The 14,656-nt window shown below is 60.7% G+C and overlaps 1 protein-coding gene across 2 annotated transcripts in view; it reads right to left on the bottom strand.

Moving 5' to 3' along the window:
- Window positions 1-14,656, bottom strand: part of RAI1 (retinoic acid induced 1) — a 117,409-nt gene that overhangs the window by 7,420 nt on the left and 95,333 nt on the right. Inside the window, exons 1-2 of one of the 2 annotated variants that reach the window (XM_063111663.1) lie at window positions 8,224-8,265; window positions 2,048-7,622 (exon numbers count right to left, since the gene is read on the bottom strand). In XM_063111663.1, coding sequence (XP_062967733.1) covers window positions 2,048-7,606 — 5,559 coding nt within the window. In that variant the 5' untranslated portion in view covers window positions 7,607-7,622; window positions 8,224-8,265. Of the gene's footprint in view, window positions 1-2,047; window positions 7,623-8,223; window positions 8,266-14,656 lie in introns of those variants that run through there. The other variant, XM_063111662.1, reaches the window with a different exon arrangement.

The following is a 14,656-nucleotide window of genomic DNA, read 5'->3' as shown; positions in this document are numbered from 1 at the left end:
GTGTGTTCTCCTCACCCTGACCCTCCTCACCCAGGCGCCCCAATGGCGGGGGCTGCCAGGCCATTTCTGGAGCACGACACAGTGGACAGCGATGGGCCGAGTGGCCGAATTCCAGCTTCTACTGGCTGCGTGACACTGGGAGGAAGCGTGTGGCACCTCTCTGAGTCACTTTCTCCCCAGTCCAGCAGGGCTGTGTGTGTGTGTGCAGGTCAGTGAGGTAGACGCCCAGGGCATCGGAACTGGCAGGGGCAGGGGCAGCAACCCTCACTGTCATCTCCTCCCTGGTTGCCCAGCCCCTGCCCTTGGAGGAGGCCCTGGACGTGGGCCTGGGGGACATGAGTGTCAGGGAGCGGGGAGGCGCTACCCGGCGAGGCTGCAGCACGGACAAGGCACTCAGGAGTGCGGCTGTGAATGGCAGGGCTGGCCATCTGCAGGTTACTAGTATTTTTAATGAAAGGAGAGACCTGAGCCTACTTCAAGGCAGCTGGGAAGGAGCCAGTGACAAGAGAGAGAGAAGCTGAGAAAGCAGGAGGGGGGACAATAAATGAAAAGGGGAGAGGGAGAGGCCCAGGCCGGGGGCCGCTGTCTGCTGCAGGTGGCCTTCGGCTGGCCTGGGTGAGGTGAGGGCTATGGCTTAGCGAGAGGTGGGCGTGGAGCGGGGCTGACACCCGACACACACGGGGGGTGTGTGCAGGGGAGTGGGGCGTGGCCAGACAGTGCCTGGGCCTCTTGTCGGGTGCAGGGCTGGTCAGGGTGGCTTCAGGGGTGTTCTAGGAAGGAGCAGGTGGGTGGGAGGTGAAGGCCACCGGGCAGGGGCAGCTCTGCCAGGTCACTGAATTGCTCAGAGGCAGGCTGCGAAAGTTTCCCGAAGCCCAAGCCTGGACAGCTCCTCTGGCTCCGCCACTGGGCCCCAGTGGCCACGGTGGCCCCCGTGAAGGAAGGAGCGGGAGAGGCAGGGCTGGGGCAGGGTAAGTGTGACCCACTGCTCCCTGCACAGTGCCAGGAGCGTCGTCCCCCAGAAGCCTGAACAGGGGCCACATGGGGCCCTGAGTGAATGGTGGGGGCAGGGGCACAGGTCCCCAGGGGAGGACGTGGACCCCTGCTGCCCGGGACCCGGCACCTCCCGCTGACTACCACCACACGGGCTCCAGCCTCCTGACCTCCCTCAGGAGGGAGCCTGAGGACCGAGGCCAGGCCTGTCGTACTGGAGCAGCAGCAGTGTCACTGCTGGTAATGACATCACTCCCACTGCCACTAGTCCCACCAATACCGAGTCCTCACAGAGCACTGAGTACTGGCCAGGTGCAGCCCGAATAGCTTTGCAGGCAGTACCTCGTTTAAACCTCACGACCCCTCACTTTATAGATGCGGAAAGTGGGGCCCAGAGAGGTTCAGTCTCAGGCCCAAAGCCACACAGTTGGTGCAGAGCAGCCCGGAGTGCTCGTTCTCAGCCGCCTGTGACAGAGCTCCCTGCAGGGGCTTCAGAGCTCACGCCTGGAGGTTCCTGGACTCCCCTGCCGCTGTGGGCTGAGAGCCTGGGGGCTGTCCTGCAGAGGGGAAGGGTCCTGTGACAGGGTCCCATGTGCCAGCCACATGCTGGAGAGGGTCTTCCCCCAGCTCCATCCTGGGGGTGAGGAAGGCAGGGTGGAGGGTGGGTAACTTGCATTTGCCGGCTGCCCTGAGCTGCCCTGATAGTCAATCCTGGGGGGCCTTGCGTCCCTCTCTGGACCTCAGCATCTCAGCTGACAGCAGACAGTGGGCTGGTGGGCTCTGGAAAGTGCCAGGTGAGTGTGTGAGTGAGCACTGGCTGGGTGTAGGGGCCGCAAGGTTCCCGGGACAGGGTGAACAAGTGTGTCCTGCCTTAGCCTGAGGTGTGCCTCAACTGTCCCCCAAACTCCCCAGACGGGCTCTCGGAGCCTGCCGATAGTACTGTGACTGTGCTCATGTTCCCTCAAACCACGGCACCCAAGAGACATGGGGCTCCCCGACTGCCCATCTGCCCGCCCTGAGCCCTGTGCTCCCCTCCCTGGCCGGGCTGGCCTCTTACCATGTCCATGGCCACCTTCATGGCCTCCTGCAGCCCAAAGAGCTTCCCGGCCACCAGGTAGACCCCGCTGGTCCACACCGCACAGGCCTCATGCACCCAGTGCTCCTGGGTGTCCCCACCAGGCTCTGCTGGGGCCTCCTTGCTGCACTCGTGCCTGCGGCTCCTGTCGGCTGGGGCTGTCTCCTCTCCACCGTCCCCCCGGCCGTCACAGCAGTAGCAACTCTGCAGCCGCCGCGACAGGCCCCGGGCACTGGTGCGCAGTGAGCCCTGCTTGGCCGGGTCGGCTGGACCGTCAGGCCTGGTGGGCTTCCCAGCGGCAGTGACGGCAGCAGCTGCACACTCGAGGCCTTTGAGTGTTCTCTCGAGGGGCAGTGAAGCCTCTTCGCAGGTGCTTTCCAGCTGCACTTTCTCCTTGAGTTTTGGCTTCTTTTTGGGGAGACAGTGTTCAGGGTAGTAGGGCCCACAGAGGTCCCCGAGGTCCTTGAAGTTGGCCGGATTTTGGCAGAGGCAGCAAACAAGGCAAGAGGTACTCAGGGCCTTGGAAACCACAGGCCCCAAGTGCATTGTGGAGGAGAGGGGCAGAGAGGGCCGCGGCTGCAGGATGGAGCCCCCAGGGAGCGTGGCCAGGGAGGCCCCGGCTGCATCCAAGGAGAAGGAGGATGAGGATGAGGAAGAGGAGGAGGAGGAGAAAGGCCTCCTGTGGGGCTTGGGTTCATCCCCAAGGGAGTTGACGACAGTGCATACGGTGGTGAACGCATCTCGCTTTTCCACCCGCACGAAGGGCGAGAAGGCGGGGGTCCGGCTGTCTGCCCTCAGCCGCTTACAAGAGGAAATGTACTTGAGGCGGATTTCAGGCTCTGCGGGATCCAGGGGCAGCAGCTGCTGCTGCCGGCGCCGCTTGGCACGCCCCTTACAGGGCGAAGAGGTGGTATTCTTGGCCCGGCCCCTAGTGAGGCGCTTCCGCTTGGAATAGCTGCTGTAGTTGGCATGGCCTGGCTGCTTCTGCGCCCTTGTCTGCGGCTGGCAGGGCCGGCCCTCTGGGGGCTGGGAGGCCAGGCCCAGCTCCTCCGTCTTTGGCTTCTTGCCTCCTCCACCAGAGATGTCCTCACCACCCCCCTGTGTGCTGCTGACCCTGTCTCGGGGAGTCAGGAGCAGAGCTGGGCCAAGATGGGGTCGCTTCTCCAGAGGGCCTTTGGGGAGTCCGAGGGCTCCAGCCCTGCCTTTCCGGCTTCTCTTCTTAGGCGCCAGGGCGGCCCCTCCAGGCTGCAGGGCCTCTGGGGATATGAAGGCCTCAGTTTTGAAACAGTCAGCTGAGGACAGTTTCTTACTGTTCATGAGCTTGCCTTTTAAGGATCTGTTCGTCAGATTTCTGCATAACGGGTCGGCCCCCAACTGCCCAGTGCCCACATTTAGCAGACCTCCTTCTGCCCCCACGGGGCTGCCCCCAGCACTCTTGAGCCCACGGTCCTTCTCAGGGAGGGCTGGGCTGACAGGATGAGCAGGGGAGGCCCCTGGCGCTTTGCACGCGAACTTCTTCAGGCTGGGCGAGGTGATCTTCTGCACGATGGCTTCCAGCTTCAGGCCGCGGCCCTTCCGGGGCGGCAGCACCTTGGTCTTCATGGTCCCCTGGAAGGCTGCCCGGGAGGTGAGCTTGATGCAGGTGTCAGGGGTCTCTGAGAGCGGGGGCTTTGTGGTGGGCTCGCCATTGCCCTTGGCGGGCTTGGCTTTCTTGGGAGAAGACATCCTCTTGAAGAGGGTGGGGGAGCCCTCGGCCTGCTCCTCCTTCCCATCCCCCCCACTGCCACTGGCATTGCTGCCGCCACCGCTCCGCAGGACCAGGCTCCGCTTCTTGGTGGGGACGGGCGCCATGAAGGCCGACTTCCTCTTGAGCGCATGAAGGGGCCGATCAGAGAGCTTGCCACCTGCACCGGGCTTGGGGACCCTCGCCCGCTGGCCCACCCTGCTCTCCTTCTGGGGGCTGCCAGAGACCTTGAAGGTGGCGGGCAGGTGGTTGTTGGCAAGGAGCTTCTTGGTGGCGCGGCAGTTGGGGAGCCGGCTCTCTGATGGCCGCCGCCGCTTGGAGTGGAGGATCTCCTGGGTTTTGGTGCGGGACCGAAGGATCATAGAGCGCTGGTCCTTGCCAGGTGTGCTGGGGGAGTCTGTCTCCTTGGTCTTGGAGCCCATGGGGCTGCTGTCAGAGGCCACCGGTAGGGCAGCCGGATTGCTGGGGCTGGATGCAGCCTTGGGTGAGGGCTTCCCCACCCGCTTGCCAGACTTGAAGGCGGCCCGCTGCTTGCCCCCGAGTTTGTCTGGGGGGGCAGGGGTGGTGGTCAGGCCTGGGGGCCCGGGTGTGCGGGGCTCGCTCAGGGCCGTGAGGGAGCGGGTACACATCCTGGGGAGCCCTTCCGAGGCCCCCCGGCCAGGGGCCCCGGCCCCCTCCATCTGTCCTTGTGGGGGCCCAGTGCAGGATTCGGGGAGCAAGAGGTCTTTGGGCAACGCTGGTGCCCTGCACGGGGAGTCCTCAGCCTCAGGCAGCCCCCGGTGCACCCGCCGGCTCCGCAAACTTTTGCCCCGTGGCACGGGCTCTTTCTTAGCGAGGGGTGCCTCAGGCACAGCGGGCTTGTTCAGCTTCTGGGCCAAGGAAGTGTCCAAGGTGGCAGAATCCCCTGGAGCCCTCTCCCCATTGGGGCCTTCTTCCCCTTGCTTCATGTGGGACAGGGAGGACTCAAACCAACTCTGGACCTTTGACTCGGCACCCACGGTAGGGCCCAGCAAGATGACAGACTCCCCAGAGAGGTGGCATGGGGAGCCCCAGCCGGCCTTGGGGTCCAGCACCTCTTCTACCTCCTCCTTCGTGCAGATGAGTGGGGCCTTTGGTGACAGCGGGTCCTGTATGCTGGGCCTCTGCTCAGGGCTACCCAGGAGCTCACATAGGGAGGAGTACTCCTCCTCGGCCTCCAGGTCCTCTTTCCTGCTGGTGGACGGCAGCAACGGGAGGTCCCCAAAATCGGCAGCAGAGCAGCAGTGCCGACTGTCCTCTAGCCACCGGTCGGCCTTGCCCACCTCTGGGCACTGCAGCAGCCCACCCGCCTCCTCCTTCACCCCACCCGCCTCTTCCTGCTTGAAGTCCCCGGTCATCACGGCCACTTTCTCCCCAGGGGGCTCCTCCTCCTGAAAGCCCAGGCAGGCTGACGCCTCATGGGCGTCCCCTTTGCTGACACCATCCGAGGCCTTCCCGCCCTGCTCCAGACCCTTGGTGAGCTCACTGGGGTGCAGTCCCCACCGGGGACAAGCATCCCCCAAGTTTTCCTCTGGCCAGGCAAAGGGGTTGGCACCGTCCACTGAGCTGGCAGTGGTAGTGTCCGGGAAGCAGTCAAAAGCTGCTGCAGTGGGGTCTGGAGCAGCAGCTCCAAGTGTGGGCTTGGTGCCAAAGGAGAGGGGACCAGTTGTCTTCTTGGGGTCAGGAGTGGTGAAGGCCACCGAAGGGTCTTCGAACAGCCCTGGGCTGAAGTCCTTGGTGCTGCTGCCCTTGTCCAGCTGCAAGGAGTCTGGCAGGGCCTCTGGCTCCCCGGGCCGTGGCCATGCATTCTTGGCCACAGAGTCCAGGCAGGCGCTGTGGTTCTCCAGAGAGAAGGGCGGCTTGCTGGCATCCTTGGCTAGGCCGGGTGCCTCGGCCCAGGCCTTGTCGGCCTTCTCGCCGATGGCTTCCTGCAGCCCCAGGATCTCAGAGGCCAGGTCCTCCTGTGCCAGGGCACTGAGGAGCAGCCGTGGGCAGTCCCGCTCGCCTGCCACGAACTTGGAGAAGCTGTCAAGTGGCAGACTGCTGTGCAGGCTCTGGAAGGAGTCGTCAGATTTGGTGGACATGTCGTCGGGTGAGGTCACAGAACAGGTGGACACAGACTCGGGCTTGGCTTTTGAGTTGCTATTGACTCTGGCGGGGCTGCCACGGGCCTGGTTGCAATAGAGGAAGCTGCGCTCCAGTGGGTCCTCGGAGCCGCTCAGGTAGTCGGCCTCCTGTGGCTCGGCGTGGGTCGACTGCGGCGTGCTGCTCAGAGGCTCCGACAGCGGTGTACCTGCTGGCTCCGCTGAGTAGCCACTGCCTTCGGGGCTGCAGTGCTGGCTTTTGTGCTGCTCTGGGGTCCTGGACACGAAGTTCTTGACCCCTTTCTTCTGCGGCATGGCCGCCTTGGAGAGCAGCAGCTGCTGGACGGTGTTGGAGATGTTCTCCACCTGTGAGGTCAGTGCCGTGAGGCTCTGCAGGCTGAGATCTGACAGCAGGTTCTCAGGAATCTTGTCCTTCTGCAGGGGCTTGCAGTTGCCAGCCTGGGTGTCCACGGAACTGGTGGCATCCGTCGGGGAGGGGTTGAGCAGAGGCATGAAGTGGCTGTGGTCGGTGATCGCTGCAGGGAAGGCCCCAGTGCTGAGTGACTGCTGGCTGTAGGGAAAGTTCTCCAGGTTTGGCATCAGCGGCGACGGGGTGGAGCTGTAGGAGGGCGAGCGGCCCACGGAGCGTGCAGGTGAGTGGCTGGAGCTTGGGCTGAAGGTCTGGTAGTACTGCTCCGGAGTCCTGACGGCTGTGTCTGGCTGGCAGTAGCCCTGGCCTTGCTGCCCGTAGTGTTGATACTTGTTGAGGTTTTGGTAATGGAGGGTTTCCTGGGCATGGTGCCGGCTCTGAAGGGCTTGTTGTTGTTGCTGCTGCTGCTGCTGCTGCTGCTGCTGCTGCTGCTGGTCATAGCTGAGGCGGCCTGACTGGTAGGCATGAAGGTTCTGGACCCGCTGTCCCGGGGCCAGGCTGGCGTTGGCGGCCACTGGCCTGTCATGGGGTTGGGCAGACGGTGCCGTGCAACTCTTATAGGAGTGGGCACCCTGCCCACCACCCTGGCCGGATGAGGAGTAGGTGGAGGAGGTGGGGAAGGACTGGGAATGTTGCGGGAAGTGGCCACCCTGGGGGAAAGGCAGAGGGGATGCGATGTCATTCTGCAGTTTCTGCCTTTGGAGTTTGGGGTATGCCAGGGGCTGCTGAGGTGGTGGGGGCTGCTGGAGGTGCAGGGAGTGAGTCCGAAAGGGCAGCTGGGCACCCTGCTCCGAGTACTGCCTTCCAGGGGGCATTGCCGCCTTCTTCATCAAGTTCTCGTCATACTTGCCCACCGCCCCTGGCAGGGGCTGTGGCTGTGGGGGCGGAGGCTGAGGGGCCCCCCAGGCCTGCAGGCTGTCCTCACTGGAGTAGCGGCCCAGGTAAGGGCTGCTGTCCTGGACGCCGTAGCCCGGGAAAGCTGGCCTCCCCTGCAGGGCCTGCTGCGAGGGCAGGGCTTTGCTGCCTCGGTGGTACTTCTCTGCGGCCACAGCAGCGGCTGTGCTGGAGGGCGTGCCCGCACCGCCCTCGTAGCCCGGGTAAGGCTGCGGGCTGTAATAGTCCTTGGCCAGCAGCCGCTGCCGGTCGCAGCTCAGCCCAGCCTGACTCGGCTGCCTGTAATTCTCCAGGCGTGATGTTTCCTGTGAGGTCTGCTGGTAGTTCTGTTGTTTGCCATGGAAACCACACCTTTCTCGAAAAGACTGCATGACTTGGGCTGATTATCTGTGAAAAGAAAAAGGGAGAGAAGGAGGGTGGGGAGGGGCAGAGGGACAGCAATTCAGATGGGCCATGTCCTTTCTCCTCAGCAAGCACAACCCCCCGCCCTCTTCCCACTCTCTCCTCGCCTGTGCCTCCCGCCAGCACCTCCCGCCAGCTGTGCACATATTGACAACTTCTGTGTCGGGGAGGAGTGTGCTGTGATTCCTGCTCCCACATCGCCTGCAGGTGAGCCCTGCCAAGGACAGCCACGACACTGTGGGAGGCGCAAAACCTGCTGCCCAGCGCCAGGTCACTGGGGAGCTGCCACCCCACCCTCTTCCTCACTGGCTCCTCCCCCGGCCCCCACCCACCACTCCCAGCCCTTCCTGACAGCTCAAAATCATTTAGCAGAGCAATTCCCGTTCCCATGTCACCCAGGGACCACTGGATCCTGTAATCTAGTCCCTGCACGGCCATGTTCAAGCATGACCCAGCCATGCTGGGGATGAAGACGGTCTGCCCCTGCCCCAGGGAGGCCGCTGGTCAAGGCCTGCTGCATGCACACACACACAGGCATACGCACACGCACGCACACTTACATGCACAAACACGCGCACACACACACCTCTATCACTGCCGCGCCATCTGGAATCTGTCTGTTCCTTCTAGCAGACGTCCATTAGGGGATGCCGTGGCACTGTAGACATAAAACGTCCCCTCCTCTGACTCCTGGGAACGCAGGACGGCAGCACCTGCCTCCGGTTTTTGATATCATAGGTGCATAAGCAGATTACGTGGCCCAGAGTGAGGGAGCGCATACTAATGAGGGACAGAGACGCAGTCCCACACCGCGGGAGAGTGCACCAGCCTGGCCCTCCTGCGCGGGTAGGACGCAGGCCTGTCCCTCCTGGCCAGGCCCCTCCCTGCCTCCGCAGGTCAGGATGGGGACAGGCCGCACCTGAGAGTACATGCGGTTATGATTTTAGGGGCAGGGGCCCAGGTGGGCCTAGCTTGCCCCAAAGCAGGATCCTGTCAGGAAAGGACCCGAGGAAGACTGGGGGACCTTTCAGGGCAGAGCATCTGGATTCAGAGCACAGGCTGGCCCTTTGCATACAGGCTAACGGATCCCCCAACTGACTGGCTGGCCTGGTCATCTTTCAGGAGACCCTCAAAGGAGGGATGGGAGAGAGAGGCATCCCCCAGGCTGCAGAGGAATCACATCACAGGAATGGCCCTGGGCCCTGAGTCTCAGGCAGCTCAGGATTCACCCAGCAGCCATGCCAGCGTAGGGGCAGGAAGAATGGGCTCAGTTTAGCCTGCATGGCCCAGGCCCCCAGAAGGGGACGGGGGACTTTCCAGTTCTTGTTCCCAAACACTGAAAAAGGAAGGGATGGCTTGCCTTGGGCTACAAAGATTCCAGGGTTACTTAAGAGGTTAGAAAGGAATAAAGAGGGAAGGAAGGGTAGAGAGAAGAGAGACACACAGATATGAGAAGAGGGGAAGGAGGTAGAAAAGGGTGGGGTGGGGGGAGAGAGGGAGGGGACTGACCCAGAGGAGGGGACAGAGGAGGTCCTCCCTGCAGCTGGACAGCCCCAGGTCCACCTGTCCCAGGGGGCAGAGCCAAAGCACTTCCCCTTCCTCTGGAGTCAGCCAACCCCACCAGTGAGCCCCTGCCACCAGGCATCAATGCCTCCTTCCCTCTGCCTCCCCTCTGCTCCCTGCACTGAGCGCAGGCATCCCTAACAAGGAGAAGTGCACCCGCCCTTCTGACCCACTTCATTCCTGTCCCTGGCAGCTTGGCTACAACATCACAGGAGGTGCTTGCTGCGACGCGCCAGCCCAGAGGAGCTGGAGCCGACACTTGGTTCTGGCCTGCTGGCAACCTGCCAGGTGGGCAGCCCTGTGCCTCCTACCCTGACCTCCACAGAGACGGCCCCGGCCAGACTGCCACAGGGTTGCCCAGGCAGGCTGGTGGCCCCCTTCTGTCCCCAGGTAGAAGGAAGTAGTAGGCACCTGCAGGCGCCATCCACACCCCAGCTGGCAGGTGGAGGCCACCTCTGCCTAGGGCTCTCCAGGTGGGCCCCTGCTGAGGGGCCTGCTCAGGGCCAAGCACAGGGTGCCCGCTCCCTGCCCTCCGGGCGTGTTTATGAGCCCAGAATGCAGAAACCCAGGACTGTTCTGAAGGCTGCACATCGTATATCTGCACAAATTACATTTCGGCTTTTATTAGTCCCAGATCACTCTCATTTCCTGCTGAGTGTCCTGTGGATATCATTAACATTTCTACGGCTTTTTAATTTTTTTTCACATTCTCCGAAATGCATTAACAGAAACATTATTTAAAAAGAGAGAGAGAGAGAGAGAAAGGAGGTGCCACCAGTGTCCCCTCCCTGCCCGCTCTGGCCAGATCTCTCCCTCCCTGTTTAATCAGTCCAGCTGCTGCGTCTTTTAATTTAGCTGAGCTGTATTACAGGCGGGTTTCCCAGTATACAAGAGCAGCAGCTGGATACAGTGAAAGCATCTATCTCTAAGAAAAGACAGTTCAATTAAAATAGGAGAAACCAGTGCTTGATGGAGAACGCAGGCGAAAGTGCTCACCCCAACACCACCCTCTGAGCCCAGGGGAGGCAGGGGTGCGGGGACAAAGGCCTGACACCTTGGGCCGCCTCACAGCGCCCATGTGGTTGGCTCTGCCAGCAGAAAATGGGGTGCTGCCTCTTTAAGAGCCGCCTCAAGCCGGCCATGGGCTCTGTTGTTATTAATTATTACAATTATGATTACTTTTCAAGAGCACTAGGAAAGGACATGGAGGGGGAGAGAGGCAGGCAGCAGTGCTGGGGTGGTAACATCAGCAGAGGAGGGGGCAGAGAGGCCCCTTGGCAGAGCAATGGTGACCTTTGAACCTGGGGGAGGGGAAGAAGTGGCAAAGTGGGCAGATTGTGGGCTTGGCCTCTGGCTTGGGCTGGAGGGAAGGGGCAGCAGGGGTGGGGAGGGACCCCTTGCCCGCACTCACTGGGCTGCCCTGGCCCAGCTCAGCCCCTGCCTGAGGTTTCTCCCTCCTCTCCCCCATCCCCCCTTCCCCACCTGCCTCTTCTCTAGACACTTGGCCAAGGCCTTATCTCTAAAGTTCTTGCTAAACCTAGAAGGCAGGCAGGAAGGAGACAGGAAGTCTTAAGCATCCTCTAAGCACCAGATACACCAACGCTTCTTCCTATAACGACTCTTGCAAGTTGATTTTCCCACGCCACCAGACGGAGGAGGCATACCAGGCTCTGACAGGAGCATGAGCTCAAGGCCACATGCCCCCGAACTGGGCCCAGGTCCCCCTCCACATCCAACTCCCTAGAAAATGCCTTAGTGTAGCAGTAGGTCCCACCTCCCACCAGGCCATCTACACAGCCATGGAATGACATGAGTGTGTGTGGGGGGGGGGTCAGAGAATGGGAGCACGACGAGACCCCAGTCCCCAGCTCTCCTCCAGTGTGAGGCCAGCAGCCTTCAAAGGGCTTGGTGGCGAAACTGGGGCACGGCCCTTCTTTCAGGCGAGGACCCCAGCCTCCCCCACAGCAGCTGATCGCTGCTCTGCAGAGGTTTGTTCATTCAAGGCTTTGGTTGTCCTGCTCCCTTCACAGAAAAAAGTGAGGTTCAGAGGGGCAAATGTCCTGCTTAGGACCCCAGGGCAGCCCCCTGCAGGTCCTCTTGTAGGACGCCCACACAGCAACAACAGGAGTGACCAGACCAAGCGTGGACGCCGCCTGGCCTGGACCCACAGCAAGGATTCCCATTTTGGAGGAACATAGCTTGGAGCAGCACAGCAAGAAAAAGGTGCCGTGGGATAAGACAAGTGAGGGTGCCCGGGTTGACCCTGAGCGCCAAGTCAGACCCCCCTTTGATTCTAACCTTGCCCTCATCTTCTGGCAGCCAGACCAACCTTAGGTAGGTCCACTAAGGGGCAGCGATGGCATGGGCTGCCTGCTGTCACCATGGCAACTATCACCCCCTGATCAGCCTTCAGATAGAGAGAGGTCACTAGGCCCACAGCCTCTCCAGACCCCAGGGGCAGGTCCCCAGCTGGGGAAATGGGCACAGGGTGAGTGGGGGCTGGAGGGAAGAGAAAGGGGCGGGGGGCTGGGGGGAGAGACAGAGAGAGGAAGCTTTCCATTCCCCAGCAGCAGCTCGGAGGCCACAGGTTCCGTCCCACCTACTTAGCCAAGGTGGTTTTATGACCCGATTTCCTGATTTGTAGCTGCAGGGAAAAAATTAAAAACCCAGCCCACTCAAGGCCTGGGAACCTGAGGAAGAAGGGGGATTTACTGGGCCTCAGGAGGCTGAGGGGGTGTCCGGGGAGGGCGGAGAAGGTGGAACCACTTTGGGCCTCCCCTTCTTTTGTGGTTAATAAAAAATAAATATGTGGACCTTGACTAAGATGAGAAATCATCAGCCAGACTTACTGTGGTCCTGCCGGGCCTATTCTAAGTCCTGAGGGCCTGGCTCGAATGGAAAGAAGGAATGATTTTCCAAGGAGCCCGCAGACAAGACGGTTGGTCCCACAGACCTCTGGGACAGGTGAGGGTCCTTGGTCCAGGAAGGGACCATCCTGTGGTCTAAGAAACCCCAGAGGACAAGGCAGCCCCAACCCCAAAGCATGGCCTTTCTGGCCCAATCCACGTGGGCAGCACTTGGGTGTGTACCTGTTCTCGTTCGTGGCCCCCACATGCTCATGGGAGAGCCCCTCAGGTGACCAACATTCTCCTCTCTGCAGGGCCTGGGGGCCTGAATATTAAGAGGCAAGCCATGAGATAAGAAGCAGGAAGATCACCCCAGCGAGCTCTCCAGGTGTCAGGTCACCAGCCAGTCTGCTCCACTGTTGCTAGGGATTTCTGCTGAGGCTGGGGGCTCATGGTGCTTTGGGGGATGTTTCAGTGGGCAGCAGAGGCTCCTGGGCTCTCCAGATGTGCCGAAAACCACCCCTCCCAGCCCACCAATGCTGAGGGACCCAGCTGCAGTGTTAGCTGAGACCTACCTGAGCCACTTGAATGGGATCCTCCCCGGGAGTAACCCACTAGGAGGCCGCCACCATGCCCCACCCCACCCTACCTTTCCTGGGCACAGCCTGTGTCCAGTGCAGCACTTATGTCCCCCAACTGCCAAAGCTGCATGTTGCTCCCCACCACCTGTTTTTGGGATACAGCCATCAACAGGCCCAGAGAACTGGGCTGCGGGGGTCCACAGCCCAGGGGGTGAGGGGCAGATGGCCAGCAAGCCCCCACCCCTGTGACGTGTGGGGTAGCAAGAGGAATTCAGAGCAGCTGCTGCATTCAAGGCCCTTCTGGGGGAGGCTGTCAGGAGGAGAGCTCACCTACTATCAGCCCTGTACTTATCAGTCTCTTGTGGACAATAATTTTTTTTAGAACACTTTATTCGCTACTGAACAAAAAGCATCACCATCTCTCCGTGTCTCTGTCAAAATGAGGAAAAGAAAAGGGGTGGGGGTTGACTCCTGGGATGCAGACAGCTAAGAGGGCTGGGGTCTGGCAGCCTGGACAAACCCCCGTGCCCAGCTGGGGAACGTGGCCCCTGTCCTCCTCTACCCCAGGCCAGGTTGGTGCCATCAGACATAATCAGGGTCCCAGACCCAGATCAAGGAGCTGGCACACAGGTCTGAGGGGACCCTTGGGTGTTTCCAGTCTGCTCCCTTCTTCTCTGAGCCCCAAGCCCCAGTGGTTCCTGCCCTTGTAGGAGGCGCCACAATGGGCATGATAGGGTCCGTCCGTGCTGCTGGGCTTTGAGGGGAGGCAGAGGATGAGAGCGCCTAGCCTCTCACCCCAGCCTTGTCCTGCCAACTCCGTGCCTAGAAGGACCATAACTTACTTCCCTGGGGAAGGGCAAGCAGAGGTGCCAAGCCAGTGGGCTTGCCTGAATGCTGACTGACTCTGTGACTTGGGTGAACCTTTCACCTCCCTGAGTACCAGGGAGTTTGCACTGGCTGTTCCCTCTGATGGGAACACCACTCCCGGATACCTACACAGCTCCCTGTGCTGGCCCTATGCCTTCGCCTGTCACCTTCTCCAGCAGCCTTCCCTGACCACTGGGTTTGAAATGGCACCCCTTGCCCCACTCTCCAGTTTCTCCTCCAAAGCACTTACCTTCTTGTAATAAACCTTGACCTACTTTCTTACTGATTTCTCCTCTTTAAAAGGAAAGTTCTATGAGAGCAGGGATTTTTACCTGTTTTGTTCACAGCTATATCCCCACTGCTCAGAACAATAAATATTTATTGAACAAATAATATGCAAAATGTCACATGAACCCTGAAAATATCCAGAATAAGCAGACAGGTGGAGGTACAGAGCACATTTCGGTGGGGATGGTGGGGGGTGGGGCTGGTGGCCACAGCTCCTCTTCACTCATTGGACAAAGAACATCTCCCTGAGGCCTGGCAGGCAGCACACCTGAGTGAAGTGGGCAGGTGGGGATGGGGGTCAACTGGAGGTCCTGGTTCCAAATAAAGCAGGGCAGGGGAGAATCCACACTTGGCTCCAGCAGACTGCTGCCATGCGGGAATGGGAAGCCAGGGTTCCAGAGCTTCTGAGCTTTTTCCTTTAAAAAGCCAGAAATCAGCATTTCATAATACGGCATACCTCTCATCTTTAAAAATGTAAGAAGTTTTCTTTAACACTGCAGAGTTGAAGAGAACCTGTCTAGGGGCTGTATTTGATCACAAGCTCCCAGGTGTCAAACACTGATGTGGGTAACATGCAGATGGAATTTTGCTTAGGCAAGGCAGGACCTGTTGGGCTGGGGATCTGGGCGCCTAGTGGGCACTCAGTGTGAAGGACTGAGAGCAGGAGCACCCAGAATATTCCCTGGCCCTCAGGAGAAGCTCTGGGGGCCAGCAGAATCAGTCAAGCACTGGAGAGGATAAAGGTGAGTGCGGTGTGCTCAGGAAGGAGGGCGGGCCCTGCAGCTGGGGCACTGCAGCTGGGGCCCGGCAGGGGGTGGAGCTCAGCAGCCTTGGAAAGGAGGTGCAGAGATGATGGGGCTGTGTGTGTGTGCAC

The sequence above is a fragment of the Cynocephalus volans genome, chromosome 10 (genome assembly GCF_027409185.1).
Source record: "Cynocephalus volans isolate mCynVol1 chromosome 10, mCynVol1.pri, whole genome shotgun sequence".
NCBI lineage: Eukaryota > Metazoa > Chordata > Mammalia > Dermoptera > Cynocephalidae > Cynocephalus > Cynocephalus volans.
This window is presented reverse-complemented; position numbering and strand designations above follow the sequence as displayed.